Source organism: Heterocephalus glaber, unplaced genomic scaffold, assembly GCF_053883595.1.
Source record: "Heterocephalus glaber isolate CG9 unplaced genomic scaffold, H.glaber_assembly_v1.0 deba00001553, whole genome shotgun sequence".
Taxonomy (NCBI): Eukaryota; Metazoa; Chordata; class Mammalia; order Rodentia; family Bathyergidae; genus Heterocephalus; species Heterocephalus glaber.
The window spans coordinates 19,315,388-19,338,713 of NW_028258344.1; the positions used below are offsets into that span (position 1 = coordinate 19,315,388).

The window sequence follows — 23,326 nt, forward strand, 5'->3', positions numbered from 1 at the left end:
AGACTCCATCCACCATGCTCCCAGTTAATGTCTTTCAGCTTCTGTCTCATTGTATGAGGAAAAATGATCATTTCCTCATTTGCTGTGATCATTCACAGTGATACTAAGAATGTGAGCTCTGGGAAGAGATTGCTATAGAGCAGGGGTAAAGAGGCTGAAAAAAAATCACACAATCACAATGTAAAGGACTAGCTCCTTGGTGCAAATCTTTCTATCTCTCTGTCACTATGTCTTTATCAATTTAAAAAATGGTGCAGAAAAAACTGCTTTGTATCTGTCTTCCCTGATTATATTCCTCTATCACTTTATCTTCCTTCTTAAAGGTAACTTCTATTCCAATTTGGTTTGTCTTTCCTATGCTTGTTTTATAATTTATTTATCCATATATAAATTTATATCAGTAATGGTGTATGCTTATCAGAGTTTTGCCTATAACGTGTCTCAATAACATCAGTGTCGGAATCGATCTTTCTCTGAATCCTGATGAAAATACTTGTTGTTTTTTTAAATTGTGATTTTTCTATCTTGTTCAAGAGATTCTCTTCTTACTTGGTATTTAAAAAATACTACTTTTGGCCCTGGGATGTAGCTCAGTGACACTGCGCCTGCCTGGCAAACACAAGGTCCAGAGTTTGATCCTTGGTGCCGAAAAAAAATACTCCTCCTATATTTATTCCTCAAATTTTGTGTCTCCCCCAACTGTCCTTAATGAAATTAGTATTATTTTTTTTTGTGGTGTGAAATATAAGTTCATCTTTCCACAAAGAAAGCTATTTCATTTATTGAGCAGTACAACTTCTTTATACAAAATCCCACCTGTTATATACTAAGTTTTCAAATATGTGTGGCCATATTAGTTGGCCAAATATTGTTGGCCAAATAGTTAATCCCTAGACCAGCAAGAACTTTTAATGCCAAATAAAGAGGACTTTATTTTTTAATTTTTATTTATTTATTAATTTTTTTGGTACCGGGGATCGAACTAGGGTCCTTGCGCTTGTGCAGCAGGCAGCGAAAGGAGGACTTTATTAATAGAATATAACTAAGAAGAGACTCTCTAGACAAGCAGATGGACCCCATTGGCTACTTTTTGTTTAGGCTACATTTAAAGGTTTTAGTTACTTCATTTTGACTGAGGAGACATTATTATATGTTGCTGTCTACAAAAGTAGCTCCCTTCCAACTTAGCAATGTCTTCTTGACATGATGAACACATCAGTTGTTAATAAAATTGTTTAAAAAGACACATGAAAAAGATCCAGCTGAGCTACCAGATTACTAATCATGGTGCTCAGTTTTAGATGTGATCTCTGAAAAAAGATGAACTCGGAGGGATTGGAGTCAGAGAGGCCACTAGAGGTAGCTTTCACTAAAACAAATTCCACCAATCTCTGCTATTCCTAATAGCTGATCTTTCCATGTCTTGACTAGAAGAGAAGACTTTATTTAAATTAGCAACTTTTGCCTCTGACTGGACTTATTTTCTATTTCTCCAAAATTTTAAATTCTAAAATCTTCTGAACTCGTGTTTACAATGATTTTATTTTTTCAGGGGTTGTCCAGGTCCATCCTAGAAAGAGAGAGGGTTGCTGTTTGCATAGATGTGCTTTGTCTTCTTTGGCCTCAGAAGGTAAAAAGAATGTGACTTTGATAGATGAAAAGAATTGAAATCATCATCTACTTTATTAGTGTCTATGGCCATAAACTAAAATCAATAAAAAACATTTGAGATGTATCTAAAAACCTTCTACCTAGATAGAGTAGTGCAATGGAATCCATTGGTTCCAACTTTATAATCAAATAGTTCCATTAATCTCTCAAAAGCTCTATTTCCCTTGTCATTGTTCTCTCCCTTACCTTTTCATCATAAGTACTTGCAGCAGGTTAGGCATCTAGTCTTGAGAGTAGTTAAAAGGGCTCACTCTGTCAAGACATGCCTAAGAACATCATCTGACAGCCTCAAGGACTAATATCACATTTCATCCAAAACAGTAAAACAATGCTGTCGGAAGTCCAACAGAGTGGAAGATTCTTCAATTAAAGTTCTAAATGTTCAACTTTTAGACACCATAAATAAATTAAAAGGTTGGATTTTGTTTGTAAACTTAGAAAAGGAGTAATTTAACTATGAAAACATAAGAAAGGGCTTCTGTCCTTGTGTGTAAATGTCTGTGTGCTGAGTCTTCCATTTTTTTAATTAATTAAGTTATTTTGGTTAAATAATGATTCTATCAGATCTAAGTCTAGAAGCAAAGGATACTTCTTGTTTTGGTAATCTAGAAATAGCACTGAACTGAAAAGAAAATAGTGTTTGTGAAGTTGGCAAAATAGGTGGAATTATTTTCTCAGAATATAGAATCAGTGTTTCTAGTTGTCTTTAGCAGGCATAATGGCATTTGGATTTACCAAGTTTAATTAAATTAATATAGTAATGAATTGATATTTTGCGCATGTTTTGTCTTTTGAGATTTTTTTCTATTGGTTAAATCTAAAAATTAGACCGACTTTTGGCCTTCATGTTTCTTGTTGTCACGAAAGACATGGTTCTTACATTGGGGAAAAGGCTAAGACTATCTACTTTTTTGGTATTTTCCTGGCAGCAAACCCTTACAACTTGCACAGTTTTAATTTTTAAAAACTGGCAATGTTTTGCCAATAATTTGGCTTGGTAAATGTATATACATAAACACAGTAGTGGATGGTCATTTCTTTTATGTGGTCCTACTTTTCAGTAAGCATGAGCAAAGAAAATTGCATTTTAATATGCCTTCTTAGTCTGTGATTATTCCAATAATAATTTGGTGTTGCTCATTTTTATAATCACCAAAAGGCATTTACCATGTTATTATAAAATAGATGAGTAAGTGAAAACTAAATGATGAAAAAGATTCATTTCCAGAGGTTTGCTGAAACCCTGTGTAGGTATTTTCATGGTGTTGATTACCAATGGAAAGCAACCAAAGTGATGCAGACCTATGAACTGGTAAGTCATAATTACTGAGTATTCATGAAATTTCAAGACAGAGCTTCTTCTGTCTAGGGATATTATATTCCCCCTTAGTTGGCCACAGCAGTACACTAATGCCAGGTTTATTCCATAAACTGAAGATCAGTTGCAAGGTATATTTTATTAAATTAAATAGCAAATAAACAAAGAGTTCAGAAAGTCATTCTTAATTGAATGAATGTTTAAGGTAAAAATTTATTAAGAGTAATATGGAGTGTCAGAAGCAAAAGGTGGGGTTTTAAAGATATAGTAAAAAGGGAGAATTGCGGACAGAATAGTGAAAAGGAAAATAGTAAAAGAAAGAATATATTGTGCAACATTAAATTATTTTTCTTCGTGTTTGCATTCCTTAACTCTATTTCTATCCCTTGGTTTAACAAAGTAAGCCAAGGGCAGACTTTAAACAAATTGTGAGAAGCCAGAAGTGGAACAGGAAATTTGGTTTGATAAAGTAAAGACAATTAGTTCAACATGTGGGACCATTACTTCATCTAGTTACTATATGGTCTGTGAGCTGTGCTGTTACTAACAGATAAACTATTAATGTAAAAGAGAAATTGAATCCATTTTATAGAGTTTGCAGAGGTAATGGGTTTTCTTACATGTTCCTTTCCAGATGTTCTTTTTATAACTACAGGCAATCTTAATTTTCTCATATTCTGAATGTTTAATTAAAGTTACAATTTCACCTCAATTTAGTGTACTAAATCTTGAATAAACTTGGATAGACTACTGCTTTGGCAAATAGTGGAAAGTGTCTTGAATTCTTCTGATTCCTCCTTTGGCTATTCTCTTGCCTTCTGGGTCTCAGCAACTTTTCACTTCTCAAAACACACACACCTACTTCTTCCTTCCTGGCACAAATCTTACTCTACTTTTCAGAACATAACTTCCTTTATTTAATATTGTTGAGGACAGGATGCCTTTGTACTTTTTTTCTTTTCCATGTCAAGAAATATGTCTCACTTTGGACTTGACACTATATACTTCCTGTTGTTCATTTCTGCAGTCAAGGGAATATGCCTTTTGCACCACCAAACCCTTGTACACTCAAGAATGTTGCTCAGTTTGAGGCAGACTTTCAAGATTACTTTTTCTCATGTGCCTTATTCTTGCCTATTCTTAAAATAGTGTATAACAATTGACCAATTCTAACAGTGTATTAGAATTGACCAAAACACTAAGGTTTTTTTTTTTTTTTTTTTTTTTTGGTACTGGGGATCAAACTCGGGTCCTTGTGCTTGCACAGCAGGCAGTGAAACCACTGACCTAAATCCCCAGCCCTAAAACACTAAAGTTTTAAATCAAGAAATTCATTAGAAAAGTAAAACAATTCTTCCAAAAATGAGCAGTCTCTAATCTTAGGTAATGATGGTGTAACATGACACAACTTTTATCCATTGTCTTCTTGTTACTCTTAAAAGTTGGATCACGTAGATACCACTACTTGTACTTATTTGTTATTTTCTTGAGAGACACCAGTCATCACCTGAATAGGCTGGACTCTAAGGATTAGGCCAACTTAGAAATACCCAACCAAAAGAGCAACTGTTTCTTGGGCATGTTCTTCTCATGGCAACAGGAAGAAGATCCAGGAGACAGAAGGAAATTGCTGTGTCCCCAAAGATAGTAGTTTCACATAGACACTCTCATCTCTACCCGTATCCTATTTAGCAAAGCAAATCACATGGCCATGCCCAAAGTCAGTGGCAAGACAAAGATTTGTAGGTAAAAAAAATGAAATCTATCACCACAGGTAATATACGAATTTGCAATGATGCTTTAAGAAAAGGCACATTTTTTAAACCTAAAGTCTAGCAAATACATATTCAATGTAATTGTGCTTATTAAGAGTTTAGGTGGCTATTTAATTGAAATAGAATAGTTCACATTTTGAAGATCCCAATGACTGGGTCCACTGTGTATTTAAATTTTAACTTAAAATCAGAGTCATCTTAAATCTAAAAACTGTGGTTTAACTGTTAACCTTGGCTTTCACTGAATGATATAGGATATATATAAATTTTAGAGTATAGGTAGAATATTCCCAAAATTGGAAAATTAGGGAGATCTCTTGGAAGAATTTGGATTTAAGATGAAAAGAAAGAGATGAGATATGTATGGGACAATTGAGAATTGAGTGTTACAAATTGGAGAAGAATTGGGCAAATGGAACAAAGACAGGACTGTTTATGAGGAAGAGGGATGCCAAGAATGGGTACCCAAATGAAGGGCATAACATGAAGCAAGACAGAAGCAGAAACAAAGTCACCTTCTGTGAACAATGCAATTACATAGTGTTGAAGTTATTAATGTTCCAGATTCACTTGGTAAAGCTAGTTATTTAAACATGTTTCCTATTTGTCCATATGCACTGTTTATTGCTTACAAAATCATTTCTTACTGAAACTTTTATTTTGTAACTATTCCCTTTCTTTTAACACAAAGAGCATTGGTAAAATTTGTGTTAATTCTCATTCTCTGGAAGACAGAGGTATTGTATTGCAAATGAAAAGTTGCCAATTTTTTCATATTTCCAGTGTTTTCCCTAAAACTTATCTAATTAATATTAATTTTTCTTAATCTCTCTCTTGCTGTGTAGTGAAATAATATGTGTAACATTCAAACAGTATACACACATGAACATGTGTACAATTTTTTATTTGAGGTGGTCATGCATTTGTTGGACGCCAAAGATTTTGCTTTATTTTTGTTAAATATTCTTTAAAATTATCATTAAAAGTAGACAGCAGGATTTTGTCAAGTATTTCTTCATGGGCTAGCTAATGACATTTGAAAAAGTTTTCATCATCCTTATATTGGGCTGGAAGCCTATCTCTGACATTAGTTCTGAAGATGAAAGGGTGAATATTTTTCTTTTCACAATGCTGTCATTCAACAGCCTTTCCTGGTAAACCTGAAAGGCAACCTCTAACTTAAGGATATTGTGGGGCACTTCTGTTGCTCTAGAGAGAAAAGGGATCAGCAAAAGATGAAGCAGAGTAAGTTTCTAATGCCACCCTGAATGTAGTTCTAAATTACTTTTTTAATATTAAAGTTTTTATCAATACTGCTCTGCTAATGGAAAAAATGTTCTACTGTGATTATGTTTAAAGAAATTAAAATATAGTGCTTCACAGTGGATGCATAATTTTATATCAATGAATAGGACTTTTCAGTTTTATATCTATGGCTCTTGCTGTGACTTAAAATCTGCAGAGACTAATTCTATGCCTATACCAGATCTTCATAGAATTAGGAGTCATCAATTGATAAAATGTGTAGTAGAACATCAATGAAGTAGAGCACTGTTATGAAATACAATTTGACTCCTCTCTCATTAGAAAACATTTACTTATAAATGGCTAGGAAGGATGTATTGAAAATAATGAATGTTTTAGAAATGTTTTAGATGGCATTCTTGTTGGTAAAAATTAAATGGCAGTGGTTTTGGAGATACTCTATGGTGTGGTTATGCTATGTTTAACAGTTAATCTGGATTGCCTATCTGCTCTAAGGCACACTTATGACACAGATGTTTACTTCAATATAAGATATTTTCTAAAAAGGAAATTTTTCTGTGTGATAGTCATTTATCATGATATGCTTTGTTTATTTTGTGAATTTTAGTTCTATTGCTAACAGGTTTGTACATCCAGGCACATAGGCATACTTTTCTGAGAAATACACATTATTCCCCAAATCTAAATTTGTGCATTTTACATATATTTTCAGCAATAAAAGGTCATATAAACATGATTTATTCTTTCAGGGAACTTTTTGCATTTTTGGAATATTCAAGTACTGTATATAAGCAACAGTAATTTTTAAAAATAGAGAATGATAAGATGTGGAGGAAAGTGAAAAGACAAGCTAGCTGGATCAGTGACAATCTTTGCAAAGGAGAATGATTTGGGTGTAGAGGGAAGAGAATAAGTGAAAAAGACTTCAAGCAGGGGAAACATCAGCAAGAAAGGGACAGAAGCACATAGAGATATTACATTTTTTGAAAAATACATAGGTGGTAGCATAGCTGTCAAAAGAAGATAACTTAAAAATGAAGCATTGCATTTAATTATTGAAGATCAGTCAAACTTCAAAATGAATTTCAAAAATAAAATAGGTTTTCTTCAAATCTAAAAATAAACTTAAAATTTCCTTCACTGCACATCAAGAAATAGGTTTATGGAGTTTTCAGCTTATAGCGTCAATATGACTCTCAGAGCTTATATTTTTGAATAATTCAATTGAAGTATTGTAGATTCCAACAACAACACTTTTTTTGTCTCTTAATTCTAAAATTTGACCTTTACACAGAACAAATTAATGAAGAATTTTACAGTGATGACTACAAAGAATGCAAATTTTTATATAATCATTGGAATCTTAAATTATTCCTTCTCTGTACTACAAAAATCCATTCCAGGTGGATTAAATACCTGACTGAAAAATGAAAAATAAAAAAGCTAGAACACAAAATAGACTTTTCTTTGTGATTTTGTGATGGGCAAATATTTCTGACAAGTTCCACACACCACTAAGTATAAAGGAAAAAATTGATAAACTACAGTTAATTAAAATCAAGACAATCTGTTCATTAAAAACATAATTAAGAGAACAAAAATGCAAAGAAGGGAGAGGAATAAGATAAATATTGTATACTTTACATCGAAAAGGCATATGTACCCAATAATTACAAAGAATTTCTATAAATCGGTAAGAAAATTGTATATATCCCAGTCTATCCACTCAAGTTCTAACAAGCATACTTTAGAACCTAGCAGTTCTATTTCTAGCTGTATAGCCAATAGAGAATGTAAATATGTGCACAAAATAATATGCATAACAGTGTTCTTAGCAGCATTATTTTTAATCATCCTAAACTGACAGCAACCTTAATATCTGACAACACAATGCATACATAAATTGTGGTATGGTTTTCAAAGAAAAAGAAATTACTTTTATATACAACAAGATGGATGGATTTCACAGACATATTGAGTGAAACAATCTACACACAGAAATAAAACAATGGAATCAAAAGCAAGCCATACTGGTTTTACATAAGAAATCAGAATATTAGTTATCTTTGGGGAGGATGCAGGCACAAAGAAGGATTTTAGAGGAATGCTTATGTTCTCTACTATAGTTGAGTAGTTTTCACACAAGTATGTTAACTTGGAAAATTTCATTTCTGATGCTTAGATTTTCCTTTTTTTCTTTCTTTTTTGTGGTACCGAGGATGGAACTCAGGACCTTATGCTTTGGAGGCAGGCGCAGTGCCACTGAGCTAAACCCCCAGTCCTCTTTTTCTTTCTTTTTCTTCTCTTGCTGCTGAGGATCAAACTCCTGGCTTTTGCATGCTAGCCAAGCACCAAAGATTTTTGAACTTTAATGCATGTACTTTGCATTTCAATAAAGGTTTTAATAATTACATACTTGTAATTAGAATAGAAAGACTATGTGAGGCCGGGGATTTAGCTCAGTGGTTCCACCGCCTGCCTCACATGTACAAGATCCTGAGTTCGATTCCTGGTACAAAAAAAAAGACTATGTGACTATGTGTGTTAGTCATTGAAATTTTGTCATATAATATAGATATATTAAACAGCACTGAAAATAGAACATTTTGAAATACTACAAATTTTAAATATATATGCAGATATATTCATATATCTTCACTTGATCTTAGCCAAAAGGCCGAGAAGCTATATGTCTTCAAATGGCTGGTTTGCCTAAGAATAAAAACTGTGTCCAATGGTAAACAGAATTAAGTACTATTTTAATGGTGAGAAGAAAGTCATTATACCTTGCCACAATATGATGGATTGTTTTCATTGTGTGGATAGCCAAGTGCTTCTACTTAAAAGCTTAATATTGTACTGTACAATACTTTTATTGAAGCTCATTAACTTTATAAAACAGCAAATATAAAACCTCTAGTTCTTAAGGTAATAATATTGAACTGTTTTTGAATACTTCCTACTTATGTTACTGCTTTAAGTGTGTTTGTGTATTAACTCATCCTAATATACAAAGTGACAACGTGAGAGGACTAACATTATTTCCCTTTAAAAGGAAGGATCTAGGGCTCACAGAAGCCAAGCAACAAACTCAAGGTTGAAGAACTAGTGATACTTCATGACTGTAGCTTAACATAAATTCTGTGTCATAAAACATTGTGCCACACTGATGCCCACCTCCCAAAACACCAACCACAGTAATTCTATTCTTACACATCTATATATTAGTAAGTATATTAGTCAGTTTTCCCATTTGTGGTACAAAATACCCTATACCCACAACTTAAAGAAGAAGACATTTAATTTGGCTCATAGTTTGAGAGGATTCAGTCCATGGTAAGCTGGCTCAAGCCAGAAACATCATGGTGGAGACAGGGTGGAGAAAAGCTGTTCACTTTATGGTGCCCACAATAGAGCACGGGAAAAGAATGTCATTGAAGAAAAACCCTTCAAAGGCATACCCTCAGTGACCCACATCCAACTGGGCCCTACCTCCTAAAAGCACGTTCATTTATAAATATCAGTGAATTAGTCCACCAATGAATATAGTGCCCCCAGGATCCAATCACCTTCCCAGGAGTTTCTTAATCCAGTCAAGTTGACAAGCTTAACCATTATACACAGCCCCAGTGTAGATGGACTTACTGTGATGGTTAAGCTAGAGCATCAGCTTGACTGGATTTGGGATCCAGCAGGGTAGAGCACATCTCTGTGTATGTCTAGGTATGTCACAGAAGCATGGCCTTAGAATCTATGTCTGGTCCTTCTTACCTTCCTCTTTGGCTAAGCATCTCTGTTCCACCAAACTGTACAACCATGATGTTTCTGCCTTGGAGCCAGCTAACCATTAACTGAATCCACTGAAACTATGAGCCAAATTAAATCTCTCCTTTAAGTTGTAGATGTTGGGAATTGTGACCAGCAACGGGAAGGCTAACTAATATACTTACCAACAATAGAGTAACTGAAGAATCATGGGGTCATGAAAGTATACAATGAATGAAATACCTAGGAGAGTGCATGGGTAGAAAAACATGTGTGACCAATAACTCCTACCTGTGTACATAAAGAGAAAATAATAGCATCATGGAACAAATTGGGCATTGACAGAGGAGGAAATTGTCTTTGTAGAAATGTGTTTTAGAATGGTTTGGGCTGCAAGTGATTGAATAATGAAGTTAATGTGACTTAAACAATACATTCATTAGCTCTTACAGCACACACACACACACACACACACACATACACACACACACACACAGTGGAGAGAAAATGTACCAATGATTAGTGAATGGCAGGGAGGCTCAACAAGGGTGACAGGTCTTTGTCTTCAGGCTTGTCCCTTTTCTTTGCATTAACAACAATATATTTCTAATTTTCACAAACTTACACATTACTCCTTTCTTTTTTTGCATCTCATTTTATCACAAAAGAATACCTTAACTAACCTCCTTCTCACCCCCAAATAGATGTGTTCCTTTCTAATTCCCAAGTAGATGTCTTTTTTTTTCAGCCAGAGTTCATGACATGTGCATGCTAAATCAGTCATAAGTAGCAGGCAGATTGTGACACAAGGCTTTTCTTAATCAACATGAGCCTCCTGAGAATGCCAGCTTGACAGCATGAGAGAAGGTGGACACCTCCCAGTAACTGGAAGGAGGAAAGGGGTGGAAGGTTGGTTGTTGGATAGGCAACCAACAGTGTCTGCCACAAGAAAATAGTACTACTAAAAACAACCAAGGCTTTACAAGTAACAGCCATAGCCACAAACCAAAATGCCACTTTTACATGAATTCTGTGTGAAGTCTTCATTTTCTTCTGTCTACACACAGATTTCTCAACAATAAATAAAAATGTGAACAGTATTCCCTTTGAGTATTCAAGAATATTATGTTTGGTTTTATTTTTCAAAGTGGTGTATGTAACTGAATCAGGAATGACATGATGTATTATTGAAATGTTAATGTTTAACATGCTGAATTTTTAAATCATTCCTTTATGTTAAAATATGACCTGTACTATCCAGATTGGAAGCCAATCAAAAGACTGAGTTAAAAGGTATGCATTTTTTCTTGCCTGGAGAAAGTCTTAGAATTAAAACCAAATTTTACTTTCTTTAATGTAAGTGTTTGTATGTTGGATTTGTACATTGCATAGAAAGGTTTATAACTAAAACATTCAAGAGTTATCAATGCATTGAACTTAATTTCCCTTCTTCCCAATATAAGTTCTCTTTGAAAATGTTTCATGTTATTACTTTTAATGTTTTTTTAATTTGCTAGTAAATTTTTAAATATCATATAACCATTCCAATATGGAAACACTTCTTCATCTGCCTTTACAAACAACTGTTCTTTACCATAATCTTTGGGGGTTTTGCAACAGTTTCTAGGAGAGAAAGTCAGTTTTCTGAACCCTGTACCTGAGAATTAAGCATAAATATTTGAAAAGTACAGATTTAACAGTTCTTTTGATTTTAGCTGCTATAAAATAGTGAAATTTTGCCTATGAAAGTTTCTATACTCCAGAACATTACACCTTCAGCCTCCTTTGGGTAAGTGGTGCTTCCCTTTCCTTCTTTGTGAGAAGAAACATGGTCTGATGTTCACCTGAAGCTTAGAGCTGAGATTTCCAGGTCTGATTTTTTTTTTTTTAAGTGTAGTCGGATAGGTGGAGACAGATAGGGATTTGGTGAGAGTTACTACCAAAACTTTTTACTTTATTTGATCATATGTTAAACTACTCCAGCATTTCAACCTAAAGAGAATTGAGATTATGATTCACTACAGATGGGAAGCAAAGGTAAATCAATGAAACAAATGCTTTTGAAATAAAAAAAAGCCTGCAGATTAAAAGTGCCTGTAGAAGCAGCACTACCGGTTTGGTTTTTGCCTTGGTAAACCCTTCGTAGGGTTTACCTTTGTGGGTCTAAAATTAGTGATATTTAGTAAAATTAATAAACTCCAGAATACACATTCACCATGGACATCATGTTGTTCTTTCACTGAGTATTCTAGAGTGGAGCTTTGAATTTCTGTCAACTTACCACTGATAAATTGAGGTAGCCTTTATGTATTAACTCCATAAATGTATATACATCGATAGGAGAAAAAAAATGTACTGTGGTCACCTTCGGAAGACAATGGGTTATATTTCATGAGTGAAGAGCAACTCTCAACTGTCAGGCAACGGAAACCACAAGCCTCTCCAGCAGTTCATGAAACTCCTTCCCCAGCTAGTTCTCTTCAAGGTTTAATGGGGCCAGAGAACATCTCACTCTAGATGCCTTCTAGACACCCCTTGGGTCTCCAAGACTGAAGGCGTAGGGCACACCCCTGCACCACCCTCAGCTCTTATAGGCATTTTAGCCTCTCATAAGAAAGGAACTGGGAAGAGGACCTTTGAAAGCAGTGAGCTGAGAGAAGAGGGAGGAGTTCGGGCCTTCCTTACACACAAGTCCCGTAGGGTCCGTATCTTCCCCGCCCACTTCTCTGCAACCCAAAGAACGCCCACAAAGGCCCGGAGCCCTGGCTTCTCGGCGCCTGACAGCTTCGCAGGCCTCGGGCCAGCTCTGGGTGGAGGTGGAGGTAGAGGTGGAGGTGGAGGTGGGGTGGGCGAGGAGGGGCCCCCGGTGACGTGCACGCGGGAATTGCAATAAATCCCCGCGAGCGCCAGGGAGGAGCGGAAGGGCTGGGCGCCGGGCTCTGCACGCGGAGTCTGCACCCTGCTGGAGCGCTAGGTCGCCGCTGAGGCCCGCTCTTGGCCCCGCCCCTCTCCCTACAGAGAAAGCTCAGAGACACCCAAGCGCCCACCTTGGCAAGCTAAGGAGGATGCTCCCTTTCTGCCTCAACTCCTCAGTCTAACTTTGGAGAGCTTTGCCTGCCGCTTGCAGGTTGGAAAGGACAGAAGGAGGCAGAGGCTCGCGTCCGGTCCCCTGCATCTTGCGCCCTTCCCGGGGAGGGACCCACCGTTCCATTCCGGGCCCTTCTAACAGGGCTGCCCGTTTGAGGTCGCTGGTGAAGGCTGGAGGCGGCTGCAGAGGCCCGGCGTCCCGCTGAGTTCCGCTGTCCTAGGGGGACAACACTGGAGAGGTAAGGACGTTTCTAAAACGCTTCGCTGAGGGGTCAGGCCGCCACCTTTTCTTAGCTCCACTTTTCTTTTTGAACGTTAAAGAGAATATAAAAGCCAACTTTAGAAAATGGTGGGCACGAAGGGTAGGTGGGATACTGGGAAAGCGGAGCTAGGGAGATGAGCGGGAGCTTGCTCTTTTGAGTGGCTCAGTTCCTTTCGCCTCCTGCCTCGGAAGCGCGCCCTCTTTTGGGACTAAGTGGCCAGTTGCGCCTGCACTGTCAGCAAAAGCAAGTTACCACGGGGCTGCTGGCTATCTCGGGTGAGAGCCACGGGTAGGCGCAAACTTTCTAGGAAACAGTGAATTATTGATTTGAGCCTGGAAAAAAGAATTCTCCCAGTGATCCTTCCCAGGACCCTCTCCATGTACTCATGGATACATGTATAAATAGCATTTTGCCCTTTAAAAACATTCGCCCTCAATTTCGGAATGTTTATGGACATTGTGAATGTCTGTGACCCAGAAAAGGGACACCAGGATAAAATAATGGCTTAAATAAATAAAATTGTAAAAACCTTAAAACTGTAGAGAAACCTGAACCTCTAGATCATATGACAAGTAAAACATCCTAAGTAGGAAGTACACTTTGCAGGCTACATGTAATAATAGCCATTTCAATTATTTTAATTCAGAAATTATTTTCAAACTTTGAATCTCCTAGGCTACTTTTGCTATGAATTTTTGGCCTCATGGGTATCACCGAAAATATAGCTCTCTATTTTGTGGAGACAATGCATGATATAAAGTGGTCTGGTAGAAAGCAACAGGTTGGATTAAATTATTTCAAAAAGTGGATGACCACTTGCTGGTGTAACATAGGCAGGTCAAACTAGCACACTCCTTTTTTAACTCATGGGTTGATTTTGTTACTAGAAAACTAATATCTGCAGGTATTTTCACCTTAATCATGTGACATGTCATTTTAGCCAAAAGGAGTGGAAGAGCCTGTCTTGGACATTTTCCTAGGGAAGTCCTGAGATCTTTCATTATGAAGTGTACTGCGCGGGAGTGGCTCAGAGTAACCACAGTGCTATTCATGGTGAAAGCAATTCCAGCCATGGTGGTTCCTAATGCTACTCTATTGGAAAAACTTTTGGAAAAATATATGGATGAGGACGGTGAGTGGTGGACAGCCAAGCAGAGAGGAAAAAGGGCCATCACAGACAATGACATGGAGAGTATCTTGGATCTTCATAATAAGTTACGAAGTCAGGTGTATCCAACAGCTTCTAATATGGAGTATATGGTAAGGACATTTTTCAAGTGGAATATACAGCCTTTTACCATTTGTCCTGTGTGAAATAAAAGATTTTCTTCAAGGATATCTTCCTCTGCACATTCCTTTATGAATGTTCCTCTTTTTTTCTAAGAGTTCTTTGAATATCAGCATAGATTAAATACCTTCAGATACAGTGATCCTTCTAAGTGTTCTAAATTCTACACTTGGAAGTTTGCTGTACTGAAAATGCTTTTAAATGACCTAGTAGAAGAGTTGCATCCTAATGCCTGATAGAACCTTCTTATGAATGGTGGACATGGAAAATTTAGAGACTAAGAATTTGAAGAAACTTTCTGAATATATATATATAAGTATATAGAATATATATAGTATATATTCTAAGGGTCTTTATTTCCCACAAATATGTAAATAATTCTGGGTTTTTTGGTTTTTTTTTGGTACTGGGGATCGAACTTGGGTCCTTGTGCTTGTGCAGCAGGTGGCGAAACCACTGAGCTAAATCCCTGGCCCAATTCTGTGATATTTGAAAGGATGAATTTCTGTGATTTTATGTTAAGAGTGCTTTTCCCTTCCCTCCCAATTATTTGTGAATTTTGAAGTATGAAAATAAGGCTGGTCAAAAGATTAAGTAAAAGTGATATTCAACTTATCCATTACTAACCTTATATTTACTCAACATACCAAGTTTGAGAAACAAATTTCTTTAAGACTATTAGCATATTCTGCATATTTATAAAATTGTAAAAAAATCTACTGTGTAGCACTTCCATGAGTTAGGAACACATTAGCAAGGCCTGACAATGAAAAGTGATTGGGGATGGAAAAGCTTATTTAAGGAACATTAGAAATTATATTTCTCCTTTGGAAGCATTGCAGTGTGCAGTTAATTTTAGTGCATTGTAGTTTTTCTTTTATTCTGCATTTATATTAGTTTGTGCTGGGTATTCTCCATTTAGGTACTCAAGATACATGATGTTCTAAGTTTCCATTACCATTACAAACTTTATATTATTTTAATTTTTGCTGGAAAAATATTTTTACCCCAAAGAAAGTTGGCAGTAATAAAGATAACTCAAAGATTTAGACTTGGATCAGGGAATCATACTGCCTGGGTTTCAATCCCAGCACTGACTTGACACCTCAGGCATGGTGACATTGGGCATTTACCACTTTCTCTCTACTTCAGTTTCCTCATATCTAGGGCATGTGCTCTCCTCAGAGGCTCGTTGTGAAGACTAAGTGAGATAACTAGTGGAAAGTTTAGCTCATTAACAAGTGTATTACAAGGTCTCAGTAAATATTACTAGGACCTATGTAAGTAGTTTTAAGTCTTCTCATATTGTTTAAATATAATTTCTAAAGAAATTATTCATCACCAAATTCTGTGCAGGATATCACATCTTTAATGTCTAATTTTTTTTCTTTTTGTGCATTTGAAAGTGTTTCTTCAAAGTGAAAAATTCTGGCTTCTTCATCTGTGAGCCTTCAAATAGCACCAATTATGGAGGGTTTCCAAATCGGCCACTGTATGCTTATTCCATGTGGATGGGGCTTCAATAGCCTTTTATTTAAAATAAAACCTTGGGAGTACAAACCCACAAAAGGAAATCTGGGAATATTTGTGTGTGATTCAAGTAATATGAAAATCATGAAAGAATAGTTTTGGGATTCCTTTTTGTGTCCTACTTCCCCCGCCCCCCAAAATAACTGCCTATTGTATGATGTCTGGTCTGGGATGTTTATATGGGTTTTCTTTTTAGTTTCACTGGTTTCGTTCTCTCCTTGAAATATAGATTCAGAAACCAGCCAGGGTTTATGTTGTGTTGCCCTTAGATACTATTAGCACTGGAGCTGTGTCTTGGACATTAACCAGGCTGTGGAGGAGTTCAGTGCCCCACTGTGATACTGGAATACACTTTTTAGAACACACAGTTTAAGAGGGAAGTTAAAAAAAAACCCCTTACTTCTTGGAAATACTTTTGATTTATGGATTTTATAGCAATATAAGTACACATGTTGATCAATCTTGTGAAATACAATTTATTCAAATTATTATTTAAAATATATTCTGAGAAAATAGAATTGAAAAACTAGCCAAAGAACTGTTTCCTGGAAAATCTGTAGTGTCCTATGATAAGTGCCACCACTTTTGGCAACTTATACCCCAGATGTCATTACAAGTTATGTGATTGAATAGGCAGTTACCTCATTTACAGTTGGTGCTTATTTTAGCTTTGTGGCCAAGCCACATCCACACTAATTAATGCCACATCCTTACCCCTATTCTTATCTGCATTTTATTTGTAGGGTTAAAAATCAACTCTGGAAAATCATGTCTTCCCTTGAAGAGCTTATAGGATAATTGAGAAGAAAGAATTGATGTGTTTGAAATTTTTCTATTAAGCAAGGATGCAAATTTTTTTTTTTTACGTATATGAATTATGCCAGTGGAGTACAAAATAATGCAGTATTTCTAGTTGTGAGAGCTGATAAGTGGGGACCATGGGCATGTGCTGTTTCTTGAAGGTGGTCAGCACCATGAATTGTAGGAAAGACAGGAGGGCATAAGTCAGTTATAGAAATAAGAACAAGCAGATGCAAAGTAGCAAGAATTATCAGGCTGGTAGCACAGTACTAGAAACAGATTAGGTTGTTGAAAGTCCATACCTGTGGTTCACTGGGGGTGGATGAGTGATGACAGGAACCAGTAATTCTAAGAAGAGAAATTATCTACATCTAATTTAGCATAAACTGAGAAATAAGCCTGCAGGTCAACAAATGAAGTTGATGCTTAAGGGGCAGTAGATTTTAGAGGGGGAAAAATGCTGGGTTTGGATACAGATAGTAGGTACCTATTTTGTCTTTTCTGCTTACTGGTATATGAACTCTGACAGCTACAACCATTCTGGGCATTGATTCTCTCATTGCTGAAATCAGTATTAAAATATAAACACTACAAGCTGTAATGAGATGAGATGGTGGACACCGTGGAAAAGATTCACATTTTTAAAGCCTTTCCTTCCTTGGGTTTTCAGATCCCATCACTTGCTTTGCTCCTCCCCATTATCTTTATTTCCTGCTCATTTCTTAAAATTTGTTCTCCAAGTTTTTGCTGTTGTCCTTTTCCCTCTCTGCAAGGCCTTATCCACTTCTTGGACTTTTAAATATCATTATATATTTATGGCTTCGTACTCCGTGTCCCCATCCAACAGCCCTCTCTGTACAGTTCTTATAATTCTAAGTGTTCTTTAAATCATTCTGGGCAATTTCATTCTGCAGTAACTTCTGGCAGAAAATATCTAAAAGGAAAATGAACCGTCTTATCTTCTTCTCCACTCTTATCTCCCTACCTGCTTTCCTTTCTGGATTCTTTTACAGTATCATCCACATTGCTCGTCCTTTCTAGGACACATTCAAAGAAAAGATTTGACACAACCTCAACCCTTGCCTCCCATTTCCACACACACAAATACACAATGGCCTGCTAAATTCCATAGAGTTTGCCTCAGGAATGTATTTTGAATCCATCTCTTCTATTTCATCCTCATCTTTGCTCTTTATTTCACTCCTACATTGATCCCACAGCTTCCCACCAACCCGGCTACACCCATCTGTTCCTACTTTATTTCTAATTTACTCCACCCTCCTCACTGGTAGGTGTTAAGGGTGCTTTGCGCATCAAACAGATCTGTAATCACTCAACAGAGCCAAAGTTCTGTGGACTCCTGGGAGGCTTGTGAGTTGAAGCCCTCCATTTAGCTTAGAAAAGGAAGCAGGTTGGTCCAATCTGCCTTTTAGCCCTCAACTTGCTTGTGCCTGTGTTCACATTGAACTACTTGCTGTTCTTGATGGTAGATGTGCTTCCTCATGTCTCTGAACCTCTCCTCATCCAGTGTCCTCTGGGCCTGGATGCCTGTGCTCTGTCTCCTCCTAACAAACTCCTATTATCTCTCAAGACTAAGCTCAAACATTGCCTTTCCAGTGAAGCTTTCTCTGATGTATGCTTTCCCCTACCCTATTCCTAAAGTACTTTATTATCACCTATTTACTGTATTAATGTTTTGCTGTAATGAAGTCGTTACAGGACTGTTTCTGTTTCCATGACTTTTAATTCCTAAAAGAGTAAGGAACATATTTTACTTAGCTTTATTCTTCAGTGCCTGGTACATATAAGAGGCGAAGAATTCAGTAAATGTTTGTTGATTATGATTGAATGCTCAACAAATATGTGTTGAATGAAGGGATGGATGGAAGAATAGGCAAGATTATACTTTAGACAAGTGTTGAAAATAGTTTAAGAGAGAGGAGTTAAAACTAGTAAAATAGTAAAATTCTAGAAGGTAGGACATCAGACATGGAAATTGGAAACATTTTAGTACTTCAAAAACTTAAGCACATGTGTTTCTTTATATGTTTCAAACACTTATGAGGTGCTAAAGATTGCCCTGAACTATAAAGGTAATAGTAAAGACATTCAAATATTCTCAGTATATAATAAAATAAATTAATGAGTATTTATCTCTTTTCTCAAATTTTAATATAATCTCTTAAAACATTATTGACTAAAATCCAAAAATATTTAGTATTGTACAAGGGATACCCATGTCTAGAATGTAGTTTAGCTATGTAGTTAGCAACTGACACAAACAGGACACATGGGACAATTACGGAAACTGTTTTCTGATGTGACTGCTGTTTCCCTGTCTTTTGAGAACTGTTGGAGCTCTTCTGGGAAAGTTGATGGCTGCGCATGTTTACTCTCACCTTACATGTGGTTGAGGATCTGGGGAGAACCCTGGCATAGTATTTTGCCAAATGTTCAACAAAATACATTTGAAAACCTTTCCTCTTGCTAAATAGCCAGAGGCTCTGATCTGGGCGATATTTTCAGTCCGTGCTATACACACTGCAGCAAGTAATGGCTTGGTTCCAGGTTGTCACATACATTCTTTCTAAGATCATGCTTAAAACTGAAAATAAGGGTTTTCCCTCTATGCTTCAGTATAGCACATAATTCCGTACACTGAACATGGGCCAGTCTAGTTTATTGAACAGGCTGTTGCTAATCTGAGACATGAAAAAGTGATCTTTAGCTTGTGAGTTGGTCTGTTTACATTCATAAATTCGTATTTTCTGATTTTTTTTGCCATTAGCAACTTATATCCAAAATAAATGCAGATAAAGAGATGGTACCTTCATAACTCATTTAGGCATAACTTAGTGTCTACACATTTCTTTTGTTTGTTTGGTTTTAGAGATTAAATACTCACCCTTGTGCATTTTAGGCAAGTGCTTGCTACTGAGCTACACCTTTAGCTCCTTTTATTTTATTTTGAGACAGGGTATTCCTAAGTTGTCCAGGCTGGCCTTGAACTTGTAATTCTTCTGCCTGAGTCTCCCAGGCAGATGGTATTATAGGGATGTACCACCATGTCTAGTTACACATTTCTTAATTTTGCTAAATGTGTCAGGAACCCATTTTAGTTAAGTTTTTTACTGCCAATCCTGATTCCTAAGACAGTTTTTTTTTTCATATTACAAAAATCTTTATTGAAATAATTTTGACAACTTCTAAGAAGTACCTTGGAAGACAAATTAATGAAACTAACTCTGGAGGAAATGTAAAACTTGAATAGCTAAAGAAAGTATATTTCTAGCTTGAAAACCTACCTATATGACAACAGCAGGCTCATAAACATTTTAACTGATAAATTATATCAAATAATTAAAGCAGAAAAAAGAAGGAACACTTCTCCCCTCATTTTAGGAACTCAACATTGTGCTAATTGTAAAACTGGATAAAGATAATAGAAGAAAAAAGTATGAACATAGATAGAAATTTGTTTAACAAAACAAACTATTAGAAGTCAGATATGGCAGGATGTAGAAAGTGGTTTTGTTATAGGGATGGCAGTATTGGTTCAGCATTGGAAGATCCACCCCTAAAAGTCATCATTTTAACAGAGGAAAGGAAAAAGCCATATGATCCTGTCACTAGTTGGAGAAAAAATATTGGACTAAATTCTACAGCTGTTCATGGTAAAAGCTATCAGGGGACTAGAAGTAGAACAGAAACTTCTCAACAGATTAAAGACATGTACTCCATACTTCCAGAGAGAATGCCTCATATGAATGGAGAAGATACAATGCTTTCTCCTTAAGGTGGGGAACAAGGGCAGATATGCGTACTCTTTATCTGTCCATTAAACTTTGAAACCTATTCCCCACCAAAATAGCCTGGCAATAAAATGACACAACTAGGATAGGGTTGGCATGGCAGAAGCAAAATCTTTATATGTAGATGAAATGATCAGTTACAGAGAAAATAATAAGAAATCTCTAGGAGCCCCTAAAATTGTATTTGAATTTAGCAAGATTAGAAAACACAAGGTATATATAAAAATTCAGGTCTGTGTATACTTGCTATAAATGAAGAATTGGATATTGAAATTTAAAAGTTATGTAGGAGTACAAAGGACCTAGAAAAGTTAAAAACAAAAACAAAAACAGTGTTAGAAGACATTTAGTACCTAATTTTAAGACTTCTTCTAAAGCTACAGTAATCAAGGCAGTGTTGGTGTAAGGAAAGACATATAGATCATTTGAATAAAACAGAGAATCTAGAAATAGAACCACACATATATGGTCCACTGAGTTTTGAAAGATTATTTAACATTAGCATTTTATAGAATATAAACTCAATTTAAGAGCCAAGGAAGAGATAGTGTTTTCAGCAAACGGCACTAGAACACCTGGTATCCATATATAAAAAATTAACCTCAATCTTTTATTTCCATACATGAAAATAACTTGAAGGGATCTATGAACCTAAATAAGAAAGCCTAAAAGTATGAAACTTTAAGAAGAAATTATAAGGGAAAATGTTTATGAATTCAGGGTAGGCAAGAACTACTTAGGATACAAAAAATATGATGTATAAAAGAAAAAAATTGATAAATGAGATTCCATCAATATTTAGAACTTTAAATGACATCATTAAAATGAAAAGTAGTCCTTAAACAGACCATATTTACAATGCATATAACCTATGACCAGAATATATAAAGAATACTTAGAGCTCATTAATAGACAACCCAATTAAAATGTAGACACAAGAAGATGATAAATAGCCAGTACAGCACAAGGAATGGTGTGCAACTCTAGAATCAGAAAAAGACTAATCAGTACAATAATAAGATTGAATTATACACTCATTAGGGAGACGAAGTTAAAATTTTTAAAAGCCTTGTCATGACTTTTTCTTTTTGTTGGATTCTCCCCCTTTGTGTTTAATTTGTCATGCCCAATGGATTCATTCTGCTGGGTTTCCTGGGGTTGTGATCCTCATTGTCTTTTCCTAGGATATTGTCTAAATTATTTTGGAGTGCCGGGTTTTGTATTCCTGAAGTTCCTGAGGTGCTCTTTATCATGAAAGTATCTTATTTCTCCATCAATTTTGAAAGATAGTTTTGCAGGGTGTATCAGTCTGGGTTGGAGGCTGTTTTCCTTTAGGGCTTGAAATACATCACTCCAAGCTCTTCTTGCCTTGAGGGTTTGCATTGAGAAGTCTGCTGTGATTCTGATGGGCTTTTCTTTGTATGTGATTTGTTTCTTTTCTCTCACTGCTTGTAGAATTTTGTTCTTCTGTTGGATTTCTGGAATCCTAACTATTATATGCCTATGTGTAGATTTTTTTTGATTAAGGCTACTTGGAATCCTATATGCCTCACTTATCTGTATGTCAAGTTCTTTTCCCCTCCTTGGGAAGTTTTCTGCCATCACTTCTGTGAAGAGTTTTTTTATGTCATCTCCACTCTCTCCTGTTTCTTCATTGACTCCAATCAGTCTTATGTTATTCTTCTTTGCATCGTCTAGCAGCTGCTGGATTGATTTCTCATGTTCCCTTACAATTTTAAAGCAATTTTTCTTTTCCTCCTCACTAATTTCCATCTATCTTCTATATATGAAATTCTATCCTCACATTGGTTCATTCTGCTGCTCAGACTTTCTATGCAGTTTTTAATCTCTTGAAAATCTGTTTGCATCTGTTTTATGGATTCCATTTGTTTCCTATGTTGGAATTCCATCATGTTCCTCAGATCCTCTATTTTTTTATCTGTGTCCTCTCTAGATTTATTAATCATGTCTTGCACCATGAGCAAAATCTTTGCTGTTATCTGAGTAATTATTTCTAATTTCATTTTTCCCAGCTCCTCTTTTGTTGCCAGTTCAGAGAGTCCAAGTGGTTGTGTATCAGATTGTTCCATCTCGTTTCCCTTTGAGGTTGTTGTAGCTGATCTGGAAGTCTGTTTTTGAGGCTTGTTTACATGTTTTCTCATTTCCACGGTGGGGGTGTGTGTGTGTGCTTCTGGCACCCAGAGGGCTCACCTTCTCTGTCCTAGGAGCTTGGGATGGCAGCAGGGGAGCTTCCTTCTGGGTTCTGGGACTGGCTGAGCTTCTCTGCCCTAGGAGCTTGGGATGGCAGTGGGGGAGCTTCCTTCTGGGTGCTGTGACCAGCTGAGCTTCTCTGGCCTAGGAGCCTGGGATGGAGGTGGGGAGCTTCCTTCCGGGTGCTGGGACCGGCTGAGCTTCTCTGCCCCTAAGACAGTTTTTTTTCCTTCTGTACTGGTGCTTGACTGGTAATTTTCAAAAATTAAATGTTTTCAACTTTGAAATTGAGAATCTACATGTACTTAAAAGTACACAAAATCTCTTTGTTGGTTCATAGACTATCATCTATTTATTTAAAGTTATTATAACTTACTCTAAAATTAAAATAGCTTATTTAATTTGCCTAATGTGTTATTTTATATTACAGTATAATAGAAATAATATAATTACATTGTAAGTAATTACATTTTAAGTATCTTTTTCTACAAAATTTTAAAGTTTACAAAACCTTGATTTACAATTGCATGTAGTTAGCA

The 23,326-nt window shown here is 36.2% G+C and overlaps 1 protein-coding gene across 2 annotated transcripts in view; it reads left to right on the top strand.

Annotated features, from left to right (window-relative positions):
- The first annotated feature begins 12,523 nt into the window (after positions 1 to 12,523).
- The window catches only part of Crispld1 (cysteine rich secretory protein LCCL domain containing 1), a 43,039-nt gene continuing 32,236 nt past the window's right edge, over positions 12,524 to 23,326 (top strand). The window contains exons 1-2 of one of the 2 annotated variants that reach the window (XM_004842036.3): positions 12,524 to 13,121; positions 14,086 to 14,405. In XM_004842036.3, coding sequence (XP_004842093.1) covers positions 14,148 to 14,405 — 258 coding nt within the window. In that variant the 5' untranslated portion in view covers positions 12,524 to 13,121; positions 14,086 to 14,147. The remainder of the gene's footprint in view (positions 13,122 to 14,085; positions 14,406 to 23,326) is intronic. The other variant, XM_004842037.3, reaches the window with a different exon arrangement.